The following is an 18,225-nucleotide window of genomic DNA, read 5'->3' as shown; positions in this document are numbered from 1 at the left end:
GTGACACCTAGTGGTCATCAAAAATGATGCAATTAATTTGGTATAATACAGATATGTAGAGCATCCTTCACTTATATAGGCTAGTTGTGCAATTAATTACTGTAATGCAATAACAGGCTTTCAGTCCTCTCTATGGAATCGTTTATAGCTTTAACTCTGTTCATTGAACAGTCTGTCTACCCATGCAATTCCTATTTTTGTCCCATATAAAGTTTCAAACCCCCTTTACAAAAACACTTTTTAAAATTTCACTCCTCTCAAATAAGTCAAATTGGCTTTGGATAAAAGTTTAATTCACAAAAATACATTGACCAATATAATGAAAATGTACTAAAATGTACTTTAATAATCCATAAAAGCTGGAACATCATTGACAGAAAAACACAAGAAGCATTATTAGAGTTGGTTTAGTATAATATATTTCAGCTTCAAGAGACATAGAAATCAATCCTTATTTTTCCCCATATTTCTTCTATAAAAGACCCATTTTTTTTCTGAAGCATTATTATGCAAAAAATGGCATTAGAATATATTATGGGAGCTATGAAATCCCAGTGACTGAGTATAAAATTAAGTCACATCAGAGAGATATTTCGCAGAAGAGAAGTCCATGAACAACAGGGCAAACAAAGAAAAAAAATATATAATAAAAATAATAATACATATTATAGACCTTGATCTATCATCACTGACATGACAGGCATGGAGAATAGGTGTATGGCTATAAAAAAAAAAGTTCTCACTTTTCCACTTGATTTCACTTGAAAACATCTACACTTAATTACTGATGCATTTTTTTTCATGCTCGTTTTTGAAGAATATTTATAATCATACAACTAAAAAGAGGTCGACTTCCATGTCTTTCAAATACGACATTGAAAAAAAAATGAAAAATACTGAATCCAAGTTCTAACTTTGTTTTCCTTCTTGTGATTTTCTTATTAAACTGTCAAAAAATGAAAAATAAAGAGGGGGGCTGGGGCTGCTCTCTGGCCATGTAGGCGGCTCATGGACACTTTTTATATAATTCAGAGGCTTTTAACTGTCATCATCATCATCATCATCATCATCATCATCATGGTAAGTTTGTGGTGTTGTTTTGTTGGTGCAGAAATGGAGAATGTCCATTCAGGGTTCACACTGAAAACTGAGACAATGAGGAAGGTCCTCGGAGGCGAGAGACCAGAGTCTTCTCTCTCGCTTACTGTCTGTCTTTCACTCCTTTTACTCTCTCCATCTCTCTCTCTTTCACTCTCACTCTCTCTTTCTGGTGTCGTTCATCCTCGTCTTTGATAGGAGCAGTTCAGTCAGCTGATTCACCGTTTATGGCTGATGGAGGGAGGGGGGTGGGTGGGGGTGGGGCTGTTGGAATGCTGGCACGTTCCAATCAGGGCAACAGTTCTTCATTACAGCATTTCTGCAAAGAGAGCGCAGCAGTTAAAACCCTCCTTCCTTAACCCAAAACAACAGCTAGACAGTTTGTCAGTGCCCTCTAGTGGCTGGTCAATGACAGTACATGTGTAGGTGGAAAACGTAGGAGGAAACAAAAATATAGCAACACATAGAAAGCGCCTGACAGGAACATGTTGGTATTCACTGCTTGTAAGAATGATGCATTTTTGCTCTTATTTTAAGATAAGGTTACCTGCATTCATTGAATGCATCCTAAAAACAGACATGATCTAAAAGACAATTATAACTCTACATAAAGATGACTTGAACACATGAGATTGCATGTAAATGTTTTTTAATCTAAATACTTTGAGGTCAAACTCCACCTGTTACAGTAGGTGGGTAAAAGAATAATGACAACGTGCTGGAATATCTGTCAATTTTTTTCTGAAATACATAGTTGCAGTCCCTTTATCAAAGCTATCCTCTAAATGTTTAAAAGAGTGACTATAGCAATTTAGAAATAAAACTACACAACTGCAAATACTAAGAGTCTGCACCTTCGGTATCAATATCCCATTATCCTTTGCACTTCCTGACCCAGTGAATACAGTGGCAGCTACAATCACAGGCCGATAGCTCATGAGGTCAGCAAACTGGAAAAAGGCCATGCTGTACAAAGTGAGATGTCCCACTAACTCTCTCTCTCTGTCCTGTCTGAGGCTGGCACTGTAACGCCCCCATCCCTCTCTCTGCAGTGTATGAGCTGTGTGTTGTGAACAGTGGAACAGTAGGCCTGTAATCCCATTAGCATTGGTTCATCGGACCGGCCAGCGTGTGAACATGGTGTGTGTGTGGGGGACAGACACCGCCCCTGGGCCTGCTGACATAGGCCACACACACACACACACACACACACACACACACACACACACACACACACACACACACACACACACACACACACACTAACTGACCAACACAGATGGATTCAGACGAGGAACGCAGTGGGTGGTTTAGCGACCCTGATGTCTGGGCTGGGCACAATGGTGCTGTCTGTTGCACTAATCTGGTGTTATCGGTTGTATCACAGTTTTATTTCCCCCTCCCCTGGCACTGCAAGTTAAAAGTCACTGAAGAAGAAGTTAGATGTATAAAATGTATTCTGGTGCTGCTGGTTTGAAGCATTGTGAGGGCCAGTGATTTTAAAGCCTTCTGAGGGGCTGCACTCTGACCAAAACTCTTGTAAATTGAGGGTTATTTAATTTAACCCACTACTGACACCACCAGACCTGCACTTATCAATTTGTTTTAATCAAATATTGATTGGTTTTGATAGTAACTGCCCTGTGTGCTAAATGGAGGCCGACACCTGATGTTAGAGGGGTGAACAAGGGGCTGTGTTCAGAGGATGCTCTTTATGTGCTGCCAGCGTCATTCTACAATTCATTCCCTATGGCAGGACGCTCTAGCAGTCCAGACCAGCGCCGTAGCAGGCGTTTAAATGCTCTTGGTGGCTTGTATTTCTTGGCAGAGCGCAGATGAAAACGGTTCAAGTCTTGAAGAAGAGCACCGCTCGTCAACGTCTCTTTTTAGAACGACCAATCAATATCGAGGACGAGGCGAGACTTGAAGCCGTCTGTGAATGGTAATTGGTCTAGTAGCTACTGACACGCGTGACTACAACAAAGAAAGCACTGCTTGGCTGTAGTCTGGTCGAGTTGGAAATGCTTTGCAGGATTTCCAAAGCACTCTGCCTTGAAAAAAGCCCCCAAAATTATCATTTCATTGCCAATACACAGCATGAGATCTCAGAAGATTTGCTTCACTGACTGAACCTTAACTCATCTCTGTAAGGAAACTTTCCACAGCAGGGTGGAAACATTCTTACTGTGACTTTCTCAGCTGGTGAGCTAAGGGTTAAATCTTATCAGGAGCTCAAAGTGACTTCTGACCTACGGTGGGGTTTCAATCAGTGTAACCAGCTGCTAAAATTACAAGTAGGAAAATATGAGGATATATACTTTGAGATTTCTCTCCCTGCAGAGAATTTTCCGTGCCTGTACCAAGGCAGCTATGCCCTTAAGATTTCCATCTGTAGAGGCCATTACACGTGTGAAAAAGCATGACTTGCTTCATGGTAATTTTGGCATTAAAGGAACCTTGCACCAATGTGATGATAAAACACCAACATTGTTTAAAAATAGGTCTGCAAGGACACATCACGCCAGTCGACTTTAGTGTTGATGAAGATTAAATATAGCATCACATACAGTAAACATCCGCCCAGTCTAAAATTAAAAGATTAGTTTCCTCTATTTAGAGGGATTGACAGTAATGAACAGCATGTTTTACTGAACATGCCCATTTTTCAGACTTCCTCAATATGAGTATCTGGTATCGTTCATAAAATACAACGGAAGAACGGAAGAGAGAAAAATAAGTAGTGGTTGATTTTACTGATGACTGATGAGGATTTCCTCAGTCATAACCATCTGCTGCAATATGCTGTGGTCACGTCTAAATCCAGCCATCGTACAGTCACTCCTTAATTCAAGAATAACGAAGACGGAAAAAAAAAAAAAAAGAGAAAATGCTCACGAAAGCCTTTCACACTTTGTAGGGTGACTCAGGGGATGTTAGCTGATTATGGTGATTTGTTACAGATCCAGTAAATGTCTCTGGAATGGCTAAGAAAAACAACTGCAGTCATTCCACTCATAGTATCTGCTGCAACCCCATCTGCCTGGAGGGGGGGCTCTCTCTCTCTCTCTCTAAATTGCGCCTCCCAAGGTTTCTCAATTTTTTTTCTCTCCAATTTGCTCATTTTCTTCTTTTGAGAGCTCCAGAGACAAAGGACTGCAGAACATGCTGTAATATAAGACTACATAGATACATCTGATTTAACTCATAGAGCACAATGCATTATATAATCATCTAAAAAGACATAAAAGGTCAGCGCCATTACACAACACTAATGAACCTTGCAGTCTGCCTCATGAATATGTCAGCTGCTGGGCCTTTGTGACTAACACAGTGTTATTAAATACACACTCGCACACACGGACACACACAGACCCACACACACCTGGCTCAGAGCTGCTGCAGGGGCTGGAGGGGAGGTCTTTAAAGCAGGACACAGTTGGATTTCTTTTTCGCCTTCTTCTTTTCCACTGGCGTTTTCCTATTTATCTGTCTGACCAGGTCATAGAAGATCTGAGAAGGACACAACCAAAGGAAGACAATTCAGTGTACAGAGGTAGAACATCTCTCTTCTGTCATACAATGCTGCCTCTAACACACTGTGGCACCTTTAGGCAATCATCTGAAAACTCATCACTAAATGGAGTGATTGTCAATGCCGACACACAATAGGTTTAACAAGAGTCTTACCCAGCTGAGCTCAATGCTAATGCTACTGCATCTTAGGTCAACCATAACGGTCTTAGTTAACCCAAAATAAAACTTACACTTAGTTTAGAGGTTAACCGTACAATTAAAAGTCAGGTGTTAATGAATTGCCTGAGAGATGGTCATATTATTTTTGCTGGTCTTTATAGGACTAGTTGTGCAGGGTCATCAGTGGTTTGCGTCCCTGTGTGTACTCACATCGAGGACGTTGATCTTTGACTTAGCAGAGGACTCTAAAAAGGCACAGTGGTTCCACTGTCTGGCCAGGTTCTGGCCCTGCTCCTTCCCCACCACACGCTCATCCTCCAAGTCACACTTGTTTCCCACCAGGATCATCGGCACCTGCGCACAAGCAGAAGAAAATAGGATTTTAAATGAAATACTCGACTTCGTAGATGCAAGCAAATAGCAGACTTAGAGTAAAAAAATAATTTCATTCAAAAATTGTTGCACAATGAATACAAATAAGTATTAGCGCCTATGGAGGAAAAACAACAGATTTTAAGCAATGAAAATTCTAATCATACACCGATGTGTCTGACAGTAAGTCTATAGATTCATAACTAAGCCCACAAAATATAAATAGATAAAAAGAAGGAAGAGGGGACAAGTAAAGAGGCAACTTTGGTAGAAGAGGAAAGTGAGAATAGAAAAGGAGAATAAAGAAAAGTGGAGGGTTTTGAGCAGAAAGTGAAAATGAAATACGAGATGGTATCAAACAGATGAGAACCTTGTTAGGACAGTTTGATTTACAGCAATGCAGCATTTGAAAAGGTTTTCTCGAGTGGACAATTTGCGTTCAATTATGCAGAAATACCTCACTTCAAGAGCAGCTCTACTCTACTACACACTGGTGACATTCAAATCTGTTAGTTTCCAGAGCTAAAGGTTGAAATTGGTAGGTAGCGAGAGTAAGGTAGGAATCGGGATATTATTTTTCAACGGATGCTCAACTCATATGCATCCCCAAAGTACAACTTAAGATGTTTATTTTAAACAGCTAAGTAGTCTACTCGACTCAATGTGAAGCCTGAATTAGAGGGTCACAAAGACAATCGGGAAAATCGATCCATCCCTTGTGGGAAAAGACATTTAGGTCGCACAAAGTAGATTAAGCGATCAATATGAACGAGCAATGAATGCACTCTCTTTTGGTTTCATGTCTTAAAAAAAGAAAATAAAGAATCCTTTTCCAACCAAAACTGAGAACAAAACCACAGAGATGAAGCGCAGCTGGGTTTGGAATCTCCAAAATACCAGAGAAGCAGACACTTCTGCTTCTGGGCCCTGAGTCAGATGTTTGAACAACCAAGAAAAAATTAAAAAAAAAAAAAAAAAATCTTTTGAGGAAGAGCGAATATTGTGGGTAAAACTTCATGTCCAACTGTCAGAGAGTGGGCAGAGGGCAGTGAGGGTGTTGGGATGCGTCTCATCCTGCCTGCTGTTTCCTGACCGGCTATCTAGGGAGCGCGCTAGGCCCGGAGGAAGCCCTGGCTGCCCCGCCCCAGCCGGGATAACATCGCTTTCCTTCCTGAATATTTTGAGAACATTTCAGCTGGATTCCATGCTCTGGCTGCTCTCTGGAATTACATGATAGTGTGAGAATGTGTGTGTGTAGAGTTGTGTTAAAGCTGCATGTTGTATATTTTCTTATTCAGTTCACTATATCACCGACAAAAAGGCTCAGGACTCAAGTTGGAAAGAGAGTTCTGTATTTTCTCTCCAGGTTTTTCCAATAGGGCTCACTCACAGGATACGTGTGTTTGTGGCACAAGCTTTAGCAAAGCAAGATACATAATCAACTAGTGGAAAAATTCTGCTGCATGTAGCACAACAGGCGCCAATAATATATCAGCTGGGCAAATCTATTTGTGGTGGGCCCTGCAACAAATACATCCATGCCTGGGAAATCCTGCCTTGTCTCGGGTCCAGAAACAGCCCCCCCAGACATGTCTTGTGAATCTGGAAAAACTGGATATTTGTAAGCAATATGGTGGCAACCCCGACGTGCTACGACATGCTCAAACTTCCTTTCTCCCACCCGGGGTCCACTGTTCAGATGGCGTTCTTGCCTGTGGTGTGGCCTATTCCTTCAGATACAACCTAATACTTGATAACCAAGGCATATGCAAATAATATTCCTTGGGCCTTTCTCTCTCTCCCTCTCCCTTGCTCTCTCTCTCTCTCTCTGGGCTTTGGAGCAGACGACAGGAAACTGCGATGTTTAGATTAACTCAATGGAGGTTGCTGCTTGATGTTTGATATCCAAACAAGCCCTCACACTGGACTGCTGAGCGACATTTCTCCCAGGGGGTCTTGGGAGAACCGGCGGTATGCCCTGCTAACACAAACTGTGAGCCAAGCTGGGATGAAAAGGATGGAGAGAGAGGGAGGGAGGGAGGGAAGGAGAGATGGCAGGATGGAGGTATGCAGGGAAGGAAAAATGTTAAGTGTCAGCAGCACACGAGGCAGCGTTAGCCCGCCTGAGGAATCCACGCAGGCCACAGAGAATCTGTTCAGACGACGTTAACATGCTACAGACAGGTCCTGTCCCGCCCGCAAGGCATGTTACACACTGGATTGTGGGGAGCACAGAACAGGGGAGTATATAGAGTTGCTCAGATGAATGGAGCCAGGCGTTCCAAATGTTTGTGTGAGTCACAAACATGGAGTCAGGCGTTACTTAGTACCATCCGAGTCACACACACACAGAGACCGAGATGGCCCGGGTAAGTCATAAGACCTCTCTTACATAACAACTGTGGAAGGGAAGGGAAGTGAGCTGTTAATGCACTGGTGACTGCTCACCTACTTTAGTCTTCACTCCTAACAAAATGTTTTAAGGAGATGGAATTTGGCCCTTCAATGCATTACACAGTGTATAAGGCTTTTAAATTGAGCTTGGCATTATTAAGGGCGTCTGTACTTTTTGCCAGCTCTCCAGTAAATGGCGCGTGGAAGAGCTGAGAATGAGAACAGCTGTAGCTGCAAGTAGACTGACTGCTTGAGCTCTGAAATAGCTTTAAAATGGTCTCTCCGATTAAGAAATCCGTCCTAGCGGAGGGAAAAAAAGAAAGAAAACATGTTAAGCATTTCCTTTGGTGCTGCATTTTTGCAAGGAGCAAAGAAAGATAAACAGATGTCACGGCCATCATAGGTAACGGTCTAAATCACCGGTGGACTGATAGCCCGCAGAGTGGCTGTTGTACCGAGATAAGCAGAAATGTTAAGACTGGGGATTTATTCAGAATAAACACAGTTGGAGGAGAAAAAGGGACCTCAACAGTTTTCTTGCACATTGAGGAGCCACAGATCCTGCAATCCATCTGTTAGCCCGAGGCTAACCTCAGTCCCCTGACCACGAGGGCTCTAATGAAGTAGCACAGCTCACGATCCTGTCTGTTTGTGATGAGCTGAGGCTTTCCCTGCACATCAGCCCTGACAGTGCAATCACCCGCACAGAGTGCCAGACCACAGGACCACCACAAGGCAGGCCATTGAGAAGAGGAGGGAACATGGAGCAACAGGCGCTCAACAGGCCAGTCAAAACAAAACGCACTGACATAGATATAGAGGACGGCTAGTAAGAGGACCAGTTGAAAGATGGACAGAAAAGAGGTAACAGTTGTAAATCAGGCTGCAGAGGGGTTATTTAGATGGTTGACAGGGAACAGAGAGAGAGAGAGAGAAGGAAAGTGTGTGAGACAGGGTTATGGTAACATTCATTCCCTCTAGAGATCACCAAAAAAGGGCATCTAAGATCCTGCTGACGCACTATCTGCCCCACCAGTGAAGGGCTAGCACATTCAACAGCCTCACAGTTTACCAGAGATACGGAGAAGTGAAAATGTTTCTAACAAACACCAAACCAGAAAGATTACGATATATGACGCATCCTTTTACTCCTTTTATATTCTTATTTGCGCTGTTATGGGTCCAAGCTGAGGGGAACACCAGGATTGGGAAGCTACTTTGAATGTTCAGAAAGCACGACTATGGGTTGAAGAGGACATTCCCCTAATTTTTACTGGATTCTTAACGGTAGTTACTCTAAGTGAGGACAATAGGAATGTAATCAAACCACAGGGTCCTGTGTGATGCTAATAGTAGCTAATGCTCGGCTACATTCAGTACAGAGGTTTCACTATGTGCTTTCTCATTGTTTTGGATCTACAGATGACAGTAATGTCAGTGAAACCATCTGCATTAGGTTGAGGTGATGGAAGTTTGTAATCACTCGCCTAAGATGGAGCGATTACAGTGCTGAATAGTATCCATAGCAACAGTGCAATCTGGCGCCGAACAATGTAGGCGACTGAGAGAACACGGAAGTGGGGCGCTTATAACCTCTCTGTGCCATCCTTCCACTGACTGTTTCTGCAACCCATTTCACCTAAATGAAATGAAATGCGAGCCGATGTAAAGTATGCACACTGTATACTTACATCCTCTGTGTCCTTTACTCGTAGAATCTGTTCTCTCAGGTCCTGGAGGTCGTTGAAGGTGGACTGTGCTGTGATGGAGTATACCAGGGCAAAGCCTTGGCCATTCTTCATGTACAAGTCCCTCATTGCTGTGAACTGCTCCTACAAGCGTAAAGAGGACGGACAGACTGTGAGCTCTGTGTAGTATGTGCTCTCTGGCATTTCATAAACAGTTACAAAAATAGATAAAGGCCATTGCATATATCAGGGAAATCACACTGGTGTTCATGCTTAAGCACAGCACGGATAAACCGGGCCAAAGTGTAAATGTGTCCTTACTTACAGAACGTTAGCATGAGCCTCTGCTAACAGAAAAGCTGAGGCTGATAATATAATTTATTTGGGACAAAAATACCATTTTAAAAAGGGGAGTGGACCATTAATAAATGAAGTGCTCCCTTAACAGGACATAAATGTCTGTAGGATTGGACCAAATATAATAGGAATCCATCCAATAGATGTCAAGACATTTCACTTAAAACCATAAATGTCAACCCTGTGGTGGCACTGGGGAAAAAGTCAGGGAGATCAATAAAGTCAGAATGTCATAACAAAAATATAAATCCATCCAATATTTCTTGATATGTTTTATTCGGGACCAAAGTGTTTTGGATCAAATACCTCACGCTCTAAATGTCAGTGTTCAATACAGAGACTCAGGTGTTCTAATACATAGCAATACAGACTGTCAACAGACACTTCAGGGGAATGGAGTTCACTTACTGTGCCTGCCGTGTCGAGAATTTCAAGCATACATTGCTGCCCATCTACCTCCACTTGCTGTAAACAAAGAAAAAAAGACTCAGACAATGTAAAGTATATTCCGTATTTCTTCCAATAATAATAATAATAATAATAATAATAATAATAATAATAATAATAATAAGAAGAAGAAGAGCGATGAGATAAAAGCAAGAATAATAATAAAATTAAAAATTAAATGTTACAATAATAGAAAGAACACAGATAGTCATAAATACAGAGATGGACGGACTCGGATGAGAAGAAAAACTAGAGCACAATATCATGACTAGAACCTGCAGAGCAGCTGCTAACAATCAGCTCATTCCAGTCCAGCAGTTTGTAACACCCCCCCTCTCTTTCCCCCCCTCACGGGACACTCACCTTTCTGTACGAGTCTTCTATTGTAGGGTCATATTTTTCCACAAAGATTCCCTGTACAAACTGAACCGTCTGTAAAGGAAGACAGAGAGAGAAGGCCAGCGTCAGATCAATGGGATCTCCCGGCCACAAGAACAAAACAAACAGCGGTAAGAGGAAGGGGATGTTGAAGATGATGCCACTCACACCAGTCAAGATGAAGAAAAAACTAGAAGTACTTTTTGTATTTTTTCGACACGCATTACATAAATATAAAAATAAGGAGCCGAAGTGAAGACTGTGCTAGATTAAGCATTGTGCTTAGATGGTGGGTTTACATTAGGGGTAGTCACTAGAGTTCACCTGATAATAATCTTATGCCTCGTTTCCACTGAGCAGTACAGTCCCGTTTGGTTCGGTACAGTGCGGCCCGCCAATAAATTAGATGAAGAGGAAGAACCGACACAGTAACCAAAAAGCTGTGTGCAGACATTTTTCTAAACACAAGATTCTGAATTTGTCGAGGTGATTACACACAGCGACTTGTCTCTTGCACCGATTGGTTATTCTGTCTACCAATCAATGGACTGCTGTAGCTCCACCCTCTTGGGACCAATGTGTACCCCAATAAAAAGGGTGACCAAAGCAGGTACGGCATATGAACTTATTTTGGTACCCTTCCCAACTTTTGACAGCGGAAACGGAAATAAAGTGTGTGCCCGTAGGGTTACCAAACCGAACTGTACCGCTCAGTGGGAAACCGAGGCTTTAAAAGGTCTTAACAAGTGAGCCTGCCAGTTTGAGGGGATTAACCTAACTTCGACACCTGGTCCGAGACAGCTAAGCAGAGCATGCTACATTTCACAAACATCCGTGACCTCCTGACACACTTGTAAAAAGATAAACAAAATGCATAAAAGATCTTATGACAGAGGCTAAAAACTTTGAAAGAAAACGTTTTTTTTTGCGGTTTAGATGACATTTCAGTAAAACACAGGGCAGAGGTGTTAAGGGGGAGGGGGGGGGGGCAGGAAGGGATTCAGGAGGGAATACTCACCAGAGCGGACTTGCCCACGCCTCCAGAGCCTAACACCACGAGCTTGTATTCACGCATGGCGGGTTTGCTTCACCGGACAGCCCAACAATCTGCACTGGACAAACGGGGAGAAGAAGAAAATGGGACAAAAACAAAAAGTGAGAAAGGTGCAAAACAAAAGAATTCTCCTGATCTGGTCTGGTGAGTTTTTTCACTGGAAAGAAGGAAGGATTCTAGTCATTCCTTGAGGTTATGGACAAGAAGCAGCACAACAATACAGGGAACACCCATAAGTGGAGCTGCTTCAGGGTGGAGGAGGTGAAGAGTATGTGACCCCGCTCTAACGCAAACCAGCTGTGGTTGGGGGGGGGGGGGGGGGGTGTGTGTGTGTGTGTGTGAAGGGGGAACCAAAGGGGAGATGATACATGGATCTGGCACATATTCTTCCTAATGACACAATCATCTGGCCTTCACACACCACAACACACCCTGCTGTCAGATATTTCAGTCACTCGCTCATGCTTGGTATTGTACAACAGCAATATTGTGTCAAGTCTTCTTCGGCTCCTGCCAGAAAACAGCTGAGGGAAGTGGAAACGGAGACGGGGAAGGAAATTGTGAAAATCGCTGGAATAGCCCTTTAAAAAGAGGGAGGCTTCGGCAAACACCGTGTGGCGCAAAGTCAGTTGGGTTTGCCAACTGGGTCACTCACTACAAGTTGGGTTACAAAGAGAGAGCTGCTACACAGAGAAGTGGGGGATTTCTGACTCTTTATCAACTTTCTGGCTTCATATCACATTATAATTATTATTTATTTTTTATTTTTTCACCAATCAAATACCAATGATGTTTTTAATGTTTTTTTTTTTTTACTTTTTGGCATTTTTATGCTTTTTTTATTAGATAGTTTAGAGAGAGATTAAATGGAACAGAAAGGGGGAATGACATGCAGAGAACAACCACGGGCCGGATTCAAACCCGTGGTATGCTGCTTCTGAGGACTATTGGGTTCTAACCACTACACCACGAGCGCCCCTCAAAACATTGCTTTCTTGAGAAAAAAAAAAACTGCTAATGCTTGCTGATTTAAAGATATAGGAGGATTTTTGAAGCGGCAAAGACATGTCTATTAATCAACTAGTTAATCCGAGGCACATTAATGAGAAACTATTTTGACAACCGCAATAAAAACGCCCAGTTTCTCCGATTCCACCTCCTGAACGTTTTAATATTATCTAGTTTCCTTGAATTCCCATTTGGACTGTATTAAAAATGTCATCATTGTGACCAAACGATGGGCATATCACCAAGCTTATGTCTGACTGAATCACATTCTTCCAATAACTGATAAAAGATGGAGCTGTGGCCCTACCCAAACTTTCTGAGGAAAAACAGAGACAATATAACATCAAGTTTGTTTGCGTGCACATCAGAGGAAGATTAAATGCTTTCATCGCGGGTTGAAAAGTGCAGCATGCTGGCATCAAGGCTGAGTGGAGAAAGTGCTTTATTGTTCATATCACGTCTCAAGGTAGACACAATGGGCTCACTTTATAATCAACTGCTTTTGGAAAACCCTCAAAAGCTAATCGGCAGCCATTCTGGGAAGCAGATGATCCCCCTCCCTCCTACACTGTTCTTTTTACAGAAAACTCCTTGAAAATGCTCAAGGGGTTGGACTAAGAACTAAGGACCTCCAACTTCAATCGCAAAGCAGTGACCATGTGGGATATGAAGCCCGGACTGTGAATAATTCATACTCCATATAATCCTCTACACACACACACTTGCGTGATATCAGGGAGGAGCCCATTGGGAGGAAAAGTAATAACAACAGGGCTAAACGAGTGCTGTATGCAAACAGTCTCTGCTGCACACTCATGTAAACATCCCGGTACAAAGTCAAGTGCATGCACAGTGTCAGATACACCTTGTCACACACACACACACACACACACTAGGCTGCACTTGTCAGCTATCCCCACACGTCATGGTTCTTGCATGGACTGACCCATGCTAAGAAGAAAGGGACCGTCCCTACAGTGACAGTTATATTATGATGAGACTGCTTCAGGGGTCGTTATGGAGGACGTGCGCCCCTCCAAAACCTGCAGTCAAATTGTATCCGTTCCCTTTCATGCTTCCAAATCCTCAAAGGATGAGGAAAAACTGAGGACATCAGACCAACTGGGATTTTGCTTCTAATCTTTCCAATGCCAATGTAAGGCCCCACAACGAGGGCATGTATTGTCTTCGTTTGTTTAATAAAAAAGTAATACCTGGAAGAAGTGGATAAGTTAAATGTAATACTTTTATTCATTTGTTAGAGGAGGAGGCACCCTTTTTAATCACTCTATATGAAATGCTAAGCAACAACATGTTTTCAACACATCAAAAAGTAGTTTTGTACCCCGTGGGTATTCTGCACGCTGCACCTAAAATAGATCTTGTAAAAAATAAAAAATAAAAATGTATTGATCACATGTCAGAGCTCTGGTAGGAGTGAACGACACAATCTCTCAGCTTCCACTGTGTTAATTCATATTCTTGAGAAATGTGAAAAAGCTAAGTGCTTGAACCCAGCTGAGACACAAATACCACCAGCCTCCTCCACTCAAGTGACCTTTACTGATCAAGGCTGAAACTAATTCTATAGCACCTGGGTTGCCTCCTTTGAGGTCTTTTCTTGTCAAGTTATCCACTATTTAAGTGGAGACTTTTCTACAACTGGCTAGACTAATGAGGGTCACGACTGAATAAGATGCTCGTGCTGTCATCTTATCTACATGCGTTCATACCAGATAAAACTACACACAATTCTGCACTCTCTCAAACGCCTACACACACACTTACACTGAAAAACACACACACACACGCACGGCCATTTAAGGACATCTCCCTTTTAAAGCAAAAACCTCTCCCTCTTTCCACTGCCCTCAACTACCCACTGTCATTCCCAACAAAACAAACACAGGCGCTGCCGTTACTCAGCTCTCGTCGTAGTAACCCCAGCAAATAAGGAGCGAGGAGAAAGCCACATGCCACAGAAAACATGCTCCACAGTCCACACACCATGACATCACACTGCATCACTCACCCTCTACAGCCAACGGTATGCATCCATCTAAGGCTGGAAATTGGACAAGGTGTTTGCAAGAACATGCAGCGAATGTGTCTGGATTAAAAACCACGTCCCAAAAGGGAGAAGACGGCAATACTGGAGAGAGCAGAAGGCTTTTTTGCATTTTAAACTACAACATTCAGGATGCACCGTTTCCTTTTTCTAGTCAAGCTAATCCAACAGCAAGGAAGCTGTCACCACGCCTGACTCAGCAGGGCCAGCATGATTGACAGATGCACTCTATATCTTCAACCACCCACAGCACGGATGGTAGAAAAATGCCCACATCCGTTTATGTTAGCAGCATGATACAACTGGTGTGTGACGCTTGTTGAACCACATGACAATTACAGCAGGAGCTACACTGATGCGAAAAACATATTACACTTGAGGCGCTTGGGTTCAGAGTCAGACAAAAAGAAGAAAAAAAAAATAGGAGGGTGAGATAATAGCGGTTCTGGTGAAGTGTTTAATGATGATAAAGGTTCTTGGTTAGGCATTACGTTACCTACACCAAAACCACAGCTCACAATTCACACCAAGCGAAGCATAAGAAAAACCACACACTTTAGGGGAATAACCCAGACACTAGAAACCTGTCAAGAAAATGGATTAGGTAGAGAAGACAGGAGTAACACACTATTTTACAAAGCTAACTTTCTTCCTACCAATAATGTATTGAAAATATCCTGGGAAAATAATTGTTATATAATACTAACTATAGGGTGAAAAAGTTCTGAACTGGTTAGTTGTGTTGAAATAGCCGCAGCTGTTGTGGCCAAGGGAATTTATTTTCTTTTAAAGCACTGCACTGCTCCCAGTTGAAATGTATGATTTTTTTCATTTTGATTTCTTAGCTTTATTTTTGGCCAGTTGTCGTATTACTTAAATGAGCAGTTAATTGTAATTAATTACTTGGAAGTATACAAACTTACCCCAGTCCTTAATACACCTATAATTAGTGACCAATTACATAGTTCCTTCTAGGATACTTCTAAGGAAATTAGGAATTTACAAGCTTGTAAAATGAACTGTTAGCACTACAGGTGGTCGCAATTACTGTAACTTATGAGTTAATGAGGATGTTTCTGAAGTCAACCCTTCAAAAAGGGAAAATACATTAAGAGTACAGTGACATTTCTGCAGAATCTTCTCTATCAAGATTAGACCTAAAGAGAGAGAGAGAGAGAAATATAAAAAGAACCAGAAGCTCCCTGCATCTCTTATCAGGTCCACTACAGCACTGAATGCACCGTGAGTCAGAACAGAACTGCAAGCTGGCACAAAAAAAAAAAAAAACTTTGCTGCGACTCAATTGTGACAAAGATCTGTAACTGACAAACAGCAAGAGGCCAACGCATCTGTGTCACCCCGGGGCCTCGACCTGTAACCACATCCTCTTTCCAAAGCAAGAAGGCTTCACCCTGATAGGATGGAAAAGGAGTAGCAACCTACTAAAATAGTCTCTCTTCCAGTCTCTGTTCCTGTTCTAAACTCCAGACAGCAGGCTTTCTTTAAGGAGGGAGAGAGGTGGGGGTGTGTAGCCTGTATCTCACTATCAAACCACAAGACATCCCAGTTTTAAATTATATCCATACACATTATGTATGCCATTAGGGTCAACAATACAGTGAAATGTACTGTACAGGAGTACTCAGCATTATACGAATACAACAATACAATACAATAAGAATGAAGGGCAACCTACATCCCTTGGAAACTGTAATAATCTATAATTAATAAAGAAGACCTTGTGTTTATAGTTTGAGGATGTAGTAGGCTACACACCTTTCCTGTTCCACATCACTCTCCCTGCAGCAGAAATAACCTGCAACAGGCTGGCAGCGAGACACGGGAGAAAGTAATTTGAGCCCCTGGGTTGTTATCTCCCTGTGTGAATCTAACTAATTTGCTTAGGGCAGTAGCATATGCTTATCACTTCAGGTCCTGCTAAATCCCCGCAATCTGCGGCTGTGACTGTAACCACAGAGCAGTAACTAACGCTCACGGCGGCCGATGCCTTAGTGCAACGTTAGCCTCCATAACATGAATCAAAACCATGTTCCTATCATTAAACCCGTTTACGGATAAACCCTTACAATAGCGTAATCTTTAATCCGGCCGTCTGAGAGCAGCCGCTGTCCCCAAAACAATCTAGTTGAACACCAGCAACTGCGCTAAGTCCCGTTATAAAGCTCGTTAGCAAAATGCCGCTAACTAGCTAGCTTTAACTGCCTGCGACGGGCCGCCGACACTTCACTACCGTTAGCACGCAGGCTAGCTAGCTAGGCGACACATTCCTGTCGTCGGCGCACAATCAAAACACAGCTAGGTTGTCGGAAACACGCTGCAATCAAGCGTATTACATGGCTCCAAACGTCAACAACACTTGGCAGGCTTTAAATCAAACCACATTACGGTGTATTTGCACGGGAAAGACACATCGGATTGCTAACGTTACCTGCCCTTCCGCCTGGCCTTGACTAAAATGGGAGTGCACGGCACGCTCCGTTTTCTACTTCTTCTCTTGTATCCCACATATAATAAATAGGCGTTGTGCACTCGAGCTGTATCTGCGTGTAATATTCCGCGTGTGTCGACGCTGCCCGCTCCCACGTAAATGCCTTATTTGTCCGCGTTTAGCGTGTGGTAAAGTTTGGCTTTTGCACTCACCGTTTCTCGCTCGCTGTCTCTCGCCGCTCCGCAAGTGTCAGTTTGCCTCCGGCCTCTGTGCGCAGCAGACGTCACTCCCGACTATTTCTCATTTTTCTTAAAAGGGCATGACACATCGGCCTCTTGTCCCGCATCATTTGCATGATAACGGGGCTGCACAGTGGCGATGACTGTCAAAAGAAACGCTCACAAACACATTGTTGATTTTATTCATTGTTAGTAATAATATATTTCTTATCAGCTAGACTACACATTTCCTCCAGGAACTTATATTTGAGCATTGCACATTCTTGAAGGATGAGCTACTTTGTGGTTTTGAAATCTGTCAGGGAGTGCCAAATAGAAATGAAATGACTAAGGTAGGCTATTTGTTAGTTACTAATCGTGATTATTCTTTTCCCAATAGGCTATATCCTATTGGATTATAAACTAATTGTGAGTAATAGTTGTTTTGCTCAAGTCTCATGATGACTGTCCAAGTCAAGTCACAAGTCATATGCCACTTTTAGTCAACTTCTGGTTTCAACAGCTTCCCTTAAAAAAGTTAATATATTCTTTTTTTAGGCCTTAGATTTAAAATAAAATATATAAACTAGTAATATGTGCAATTATCTATTCAAAAGTAATAGCTGTACACACGTAACTGAATGCATGCTGAAATTGTTTGCAAATTATCCAAATTTTTACGCAGGGGATTGTATGTCTTTTTGGGGTTTTGAGTGTTGGTTTTGACAAAATTAGCAATTGTTATAACAAATGGGTATTTGGGAAATTGTGCAGTTAAATCCTTTGGGAAAAGTCCAAATAAAGTATCAAGTCTTCATTAGCAACTTTATGATCACTTTCATTCCACCTCATAAAGTATCAAGTCAACACTGTAAACAGGATTTGTTGTAGCCCTTGCAAAGTATGGACCTACTTAGAGCTGAAATAATTGGTCTAATAATCACCTTGTCTATTAATAGAAGATTGAATGGCCACCGCTTTGATCATCAATTGATCCAAGT

At 42.2% G+C, this 18,225-nt stretch overlaps 1 protein-coding gene across 3 annotated transcripts; it reads right to left on the bottom strand.

Annotated features, from left to right (window-relative positions):
• Positions 1-396: 396 nt before the first annotated feature.
• LOC307249315 (ras-related protein Rap-1A-like) lies at positions 397-17,289 on the bottom strand. Of its 3 annotated transcripts, none has more exons than XM_080025974.1 (8): positions 17,219-17,289; positions 11,446-11,534; positions 10,413-10,481; positions 10,011-10,067; positions 9,249-9,389; positions 5,002-5,145; positions 4,481-4,608; positions 397-1,417 (listed from the first exon to the last, which is right to left on the bottom strand). In XM_080025974.1, the coding sequence occupies exons 2-7, from the start codon at positions 11,500-11,502 to the stop codon at positions 4,519-4,521; spliced, it is 558 nt and encodes a 185-aa protein (XP_079882100.1). In that variant the 5' UTR covers positions 11,503-11,534; positions 17,219-17,289; the 3' UTR covers positions 397-1,417; positions 4,481-4,518. The 3 variants fall into 3 exon arrangements, with proteins under 3 accessions (XP_079882100.1, XP_079882101.1, XP_079882102.1); XM_080025975.1 differs by having other exon boundaries at positions 11,446-11,539; positions 17,219-17,259; XM_080025976.1 differs by lacking the exon at positions 17,219-17,289 and adding an exon at positions 17,007-17,119.
• Positions 17,290-18,225: the final 936 nt, after the last annotated feature.

Source organism: Ammodytes marinus (assembly GCF_949987685.1).
Source record: "Ammodytes marinus genome assembly, chromosome: 4".
Lineage (NCBI taxonomy): Eukaryota > Metazoa > Chordata > Actinopteri > Uranoscopiformes > Ammodytidae > Ammodytes > Ammodytes marinus.
The sequence above is the reverse complement of the archived record's forward strand: the minus strand, read 5'-3'. Positions and strand labels throughout refer to the sequence as shown.

What these genes read in the sequence shown, in the direction of transcription:
- LOC307249315 (XM_080025974.1), bottom strand. Translation starts at nt 11,502, where the DNA reads ATGCGTGAATACAAGCTCGTGGTGTTAGGCTCTGGAGGCGTGGGCAAG. An exon ending in TTCTCGACACGGCAGGCACA is followed by an intron (nt 9,390 to 10,010) that starts GTAAGTGAACTC and finishes TTACGCTTGTAG; the next exon opens with GAGCAGTTCACAGCAATGAG. An exon ending in GAGTAAAGGACACAGAGGAT is followed by an intron (nt 5,146 to 9,248) that starts GTAAGTATACAG and finishes GCTTGTGCGCAG; the next exon opens with GTGCCGATGATCCTGGTGGG.